The following is a 5,331-nucleotide window of genomic DNA, read 5'->3' on the forward strand; positions in this document are numbered from 1 at the left end:
CGCGCTGAGAGCCGCTCGCTGTCGCCCGCAGGAGGAGCTGCCGCTGCCCCTGGAGCACTTTCTGCAGAGGATGGCCCGGAGACCCCGGCCCCAGCAGTTCTTCGGCCTGATGGGCAAGCGGGATGCCGGTGAGCGGGGCGGGGGGCTGGCTGCCGCGCACGCCTCTCCGCCACACTCTTCTCCCAGTGGCTCTCCAAACTTTGCATCTGGTGTTGCTCGGGTTTAGTGTTTCTCGAAAGCTGCCTTGTGGGTTGTTCCATTCGGCGGTGTTTTTATTGGGTTGACTTTTCAAGTTTTATATCAGATAAACTCACCGGTTGGAAAGGAGAGGGCTTCACGGTAAAGTGCCAAGTGCACACCAGTTACAGCACGTAAATCCCGGGGAGGAAGATGGTGATAATTCACGGGTCTGTGTACTGAATGCCACTGAATTGTCCAAGTGTGGAAATCGGTTGTGTATACAATTATTGCTGTGTTTTCTACATGTTTACTGATCCAAGAATGGATCTAAGAAATTGGAGCTAAATTGATCCAAATTGTGTGGGTTTAGCTAAAACAATTTTTTTGCAGTCTCTTCAAAGAGAAATGCAGTTGTAAACGATCACCTTAATTTCCCTTAAGTGGAATATGCATAGGGTAGTTTTTGTATTTGATTCTTCAAAGCATTGCAGTAGTGTCATATGTATATGCCAATACTTTTTCAACAACTCTTTTTTCCCCCCTTTTTTTTAATCTTTCCTTTCCTTTTCCCATCAGGATATGGCCAGATCTCTCACAAAAGTAAGTTAAAAATGCAAATATTTTTAGTAATTATTAGAAGATATTCAAATAAGGAATAGTATATTTGACTGGATTAGTTAGGAGGTGACTGGTTTCAGCTAAGGACTGGCAGCACAGCTGGTGGAAAAATGTTCTTTTAAAGGATTGAAACCTCCACCCCAGTGCCACTGTGAGCCTGTACCTCATCTGAGCCTCCGCAAGCTTTGAAATTTCAATCCATTTTAATGTGTGGATGTTGCAGCTCTCTCTTATTTCCCCAGGGGGTGATTCTGTAAGCCTTTCTCGTAGGCAAGGCAGGCTTACTGCCAGACTCTGAGAGGAGCAATTAAGATGGCAAAAATCTGGAAAATTAGAATAGCTAATTCCCAAATCCCCAAGAATGGGAGTGCCCATGTCCTCACATATGAGGTATTATATCTGTGCTCTCAGCATTGTCTGTCTGGGAATCAAACCCCTGCTCACAGTAGGGGCTGATTGATGATGTGCTGCCACATGAACAAGCATATCTTGCCCCATTAATAAGTGAATAAGTGTGCCTTGCTCTGGTTCTGTGTAGCACCAAGCAGGAGATGTAGCAGCAGTGTGGTGTTACCTTGATCTGCATCAGCAGTGTGGTGTTACCTTGATCTGCACCATGATATTTTTATTCTCTAAATTTATCTGAAGATGTCTTAAATAGAAACTAGAAGGCTTTTAACAAGTAAAAATGATCTTCTCTTCTCTAGGACCTCCTCTGTCCACAGAGGTCTGTCTCAGTGTTCTGATACCCACAAGGTGTTTTCACTAGGGTTATGTACTGGAAGATCAACTAAAGAGTTTGAAAAAAGTTCATGCAAATAGCCTGCTAACTAAAGTAAAAAATTACAATTTCCTGAAATTGCTTCAGCTTGAATTAATACATGTGTGGTCTGAGGATCTTACTTTGTCGATGAATTAACCAAGCAAAATTCTTTCCAAAGGGAAATTTCATTGTTTGCCTCAAAACTCAGTTTAGATAAAGAAGAATGTCTCCTTTTCATTCCTTATTTGAAACTATAGCTACCACTATATCTTGATATGTACTAGAGACCAAAACTTGGACTAATTTATCCTCTACACATCCAGTGCCTTGAAGTACTAATGGGACAGGAAGGTAATACCCAAACTCATAAATATTCCAAAAATAGAGCCAGACTGTCTAGCTCAGACGTGTCCAGACATAGTCCCATTGGCTTCCTCTCCAGTAAAGGGCTCCGCCTGAACTGTGAGGAAGGCTTTTCTTCCATGTTACAGAAATAAAACAACAACAGGTAGAAGAGATGCATCACACAGTTGCAGGCTATACCAAGACACTGCCTTATTGTGCATTTGCTCAAATCAACAGGAATTGTACTGGGAGACAAATATTAATCTGTTAGTGGCCATTGTTTTTTCATTATACTTAAAAAATTCCACAAAAGCCATAAACCAAGAAGTCTTATCTAACCTAATGAGAACATGTCCACTAACTGGCCTGTGCCTTGGTCTAACCTGTTTGGTCTGATTAGTCAGACTGGTGTTCATTTGTTCTCCATTGTCTGAGAGTTGTGTGATCAACTAGTCTGTGAGATAAACAGTTTTGGAGCCTGTCTTCCTTCCTTGCAAGAACACATTATCTTAAAAGCCTGCCTAGTTAAAATGTATTAAAACACCCCTAAATATATTTTTTCAGGGCATAAAACAGACTCCTTTGTTGGACTTATGGGCAAAAGATCTCTAAATTCTGGTATGTATGTGACTAAATCTGGTACTCAGTGATATACAGCCTCTTCATTCCGTTGCCTCTTTGTTCTCTCCCAGCGGATGGAAGAAGCAGTCTTTATGTAGTGTAGACTCAGAATTCTCTGAAAAAGAATCAGGACTTTCTTTGTTACCCACAATGACGGTTGACTTCGTTTCAATGCTTGAGGTGACCAGGCTGGTCTGAGCTGCAGGCAAGCTCAGGTAGAAGTCTGTGAAGCACTTTCTTTAGTGACCCGTCCTTGCATGTTCTGCCTGTCCCCAAAGTGCTAATAGAAAAAAAAACAAACCACAAAACCCCTAAATTTTACAGACATACCAAGAAAAATTCAGAGGCTGAAAATGTAAAGCTCATTTAAACTTGTGGTCTAAATCCAGATCTCATCAGGTAAAAGGTTATCTTCATTGTCTCTGGATATTATTTTTCCTAATACTTGGAGCAGAAGGTGGGAGATCAGAGATCTGCCATTAGCACCACCTCATTCTGCAGCTCAAGGTGTTAAACATTCCCAGCTTCTTCCAGCTTCTAACTCCAACTAAAGCATATTAAGCTTTGAAGGGATACTGTGAATTTGTGTTATTTTCCCATAGCATCCATATAGGGCAGAATCCTTCTCCCCACTCATGAGCAGAACCCCTGTGGGTAACTGCAGACTGCCCATAGCTCCCTGTGCTGTAGGGCTGTACTGAGGAAATCCCTCACTGTGAACCATAAAGTATCAATTGATTCTCCAGAATGGGAATTTAAAAAATAAAAAACCTAATACTTATTTCATGTCTCTGAAATGTTCTGTTTTGTTCAATGGATGATAAAAGTTAAATTACTAGCTGACACCTTTATATTATGTGAATACATGCTGTGATCTATATTCTGTAATTATGGTTGTCAGGAACTTTTATTTTCAATTAAACCCTGTTCAAGACTAGTAATATTGCTCTGCATCATTTTGCAAATTGCTGTGTATCATGAATAATTTTGTACAATTTTATCTGTGGTGGCAATAGCTATTAAATGCATAATACCTGTAAATATATCTGCTATCACAAAAGTAAATAGCCTGGAAGTAATAAATTGGGTTTGGTTTCCATTGGGATTACATTTGCATTTATCTAAGAATGTAAAATACAGCAAATGTTTAAAAAAATGCAAAGATTTTATTGCCCTAATTTCAAAATTGCTGGTATAGTCAAGATACTGTTATGTAGTTTTTCCAGCAAAGAGGAATAATGAAGCTTTACCCTGTTGGGCTATGTAATACCTGCCTGACAGGTAAAACTAGACTTCACTGCTTTTCTGTGTAACTCCCTGGAAGGGAAATGGTAAGAAATTGCTTCTGCTCCTCCAGAGAAGACACATCCTAAGGACTATGCAGCAAAACAAGATCAGGAGTAGTAAGCATTATGACTGTCCTTCTCGCTACTCAAAGATATCTAACTGGGCACAATCTTTATTTGGTACTGTGTTTTTTTTCTGCTGAAAGACCCTGAGCACCCTGGCAATGTTCAGGAGTTTACACCATCCCACTGGGTGTGAGCATGGTCCTGATTTAAAGCCTCATGTGACAGTATGTCTCTGTCCCTGGTTTGGGAACAGGTGTCTCTGGGTTTCCCTCTCATTTTAAAAGGGTAACAAGGAGAGATCTACCACTATTAAACACAAAATGTTACTGAATATTATTTTAGGCTGCAGTTAGTCCACGGGGTAGTCTGAGGTTTGCTTGGCTCCTGCTGCAGTCTCCAGTAAGAGTTATCCCTGTGTGCAGGGCTTGGGGATAGGGAGGGTTTAAACCTGGCAAAGAGCTGACTGTGCTGGACAGAAGGTGGACATATCTACACAGAAAGCCTCTACCCACAAGTTGACCTTAATACTCAGATCCTGTCAGCTGGGATGGATTACTCGGAGGTAAAGTTAATGGTGCATCAAGAAGCTCTACAAACAAAAGGTAGAAAACACTGCTCAGACCTTCAGCCTTCTGGAGAACAGTGTAGTCTGAGGCAAAAGCAGCTCAGGGTTGGGCAGGGAGCCCTCGTCTCTGTTCCAAATGCACCGCTGGGGTCCTGCAGCAACCCAGCTGGCTGCAGGTCTCTGATATTTCTTATGCTTGCTGGGGTTTACAGAAGGCTGTACCATGTGCTTCATTCTGCTTCATTTTTTTGCAGGGTCCTCTGAAGGAAGCATAGCACAGAATTACGAACGGAGGCGTAAATGAGACATTCCCGTGCATTATTTATTAAACTTCATTTGTTCTGATAGCCAATGCAGTGTAATATAAACTAACCACTGTATGGAATAATTATTTATTTAGTAACTGATGGGGTTTGGGGTTTTTTTTTGAGTTGTACATTCAATAAAATTATTATTTTTCATATTGTGGCAGTGATACATGTTGTGTAGGTGTGTTGTGGTTCTGAAAGGACCAGCAACCCTGGTGATGTCTCACAACAAAGCACATCGTTTGATATGACCCATAAAGTTTTGTTTACTAAACAAAGCAAATATTCTTTTGTTCATTGAAAGTGAGTCTATCAGCTTCACAGCCAGTGCAGAACAGAGCTGATGTTCAGTCTAGTGCCTCAATTTGTTTTCATGGTTTATAATGTACTGTAATTTCTGTATCAAAAATATATTTGTATCATTGCAGCATGTTTTATGTTCTGTGGCTACGTATCTATATATATTTTGAAAAGGGGGGTGGGTAAGGTTTGAACGGGAATTCAAGGTCTTAATTTCATAGTTTGGAATTTTATGATAGTAACATTTTAAATAAAAACTACTCTGGGGCTTTTGCAACA

General features: G+C 40.7%; 1 protein-coding gene across 1 annotated transcript; it reads left to right on the top strand.

The window, feature by feature from the left end:
* Positions 1-19: 19 nt before the first annotated feature.
* On the top strand, positions 20-5,331 carry TAC1 (tachykinin, precursor 1; the record flags this gene model as incomplete). Its single annotated transcript, XM_009078941.1, has 4 exons — positions 20-128; positions 757-780; positions 2,471-2,524; positions 4,699-5,331. Coding segments are annotated over 4 exons (237 nt in total), but the record flags the coding sequence as incomplete, so codon positions are not given.

This window comes from Acanthisitta chloris, unplaced genomic scaffold, assembly GCF_000695815.1.
Source record: "Acanthisitta chloris isolate BGI_N310 unplaced genomic scaffold, ASM69581v1 scaffold21177, whole genome shotgun sequence".
Taxonomy (NCBI): domain Eukaryota; kingdom Metazoa; phylum Chordata; class Aves; order Passeriformes; family Acanthisittidae; genus Acanthisitta; species Acanthisitta chloris.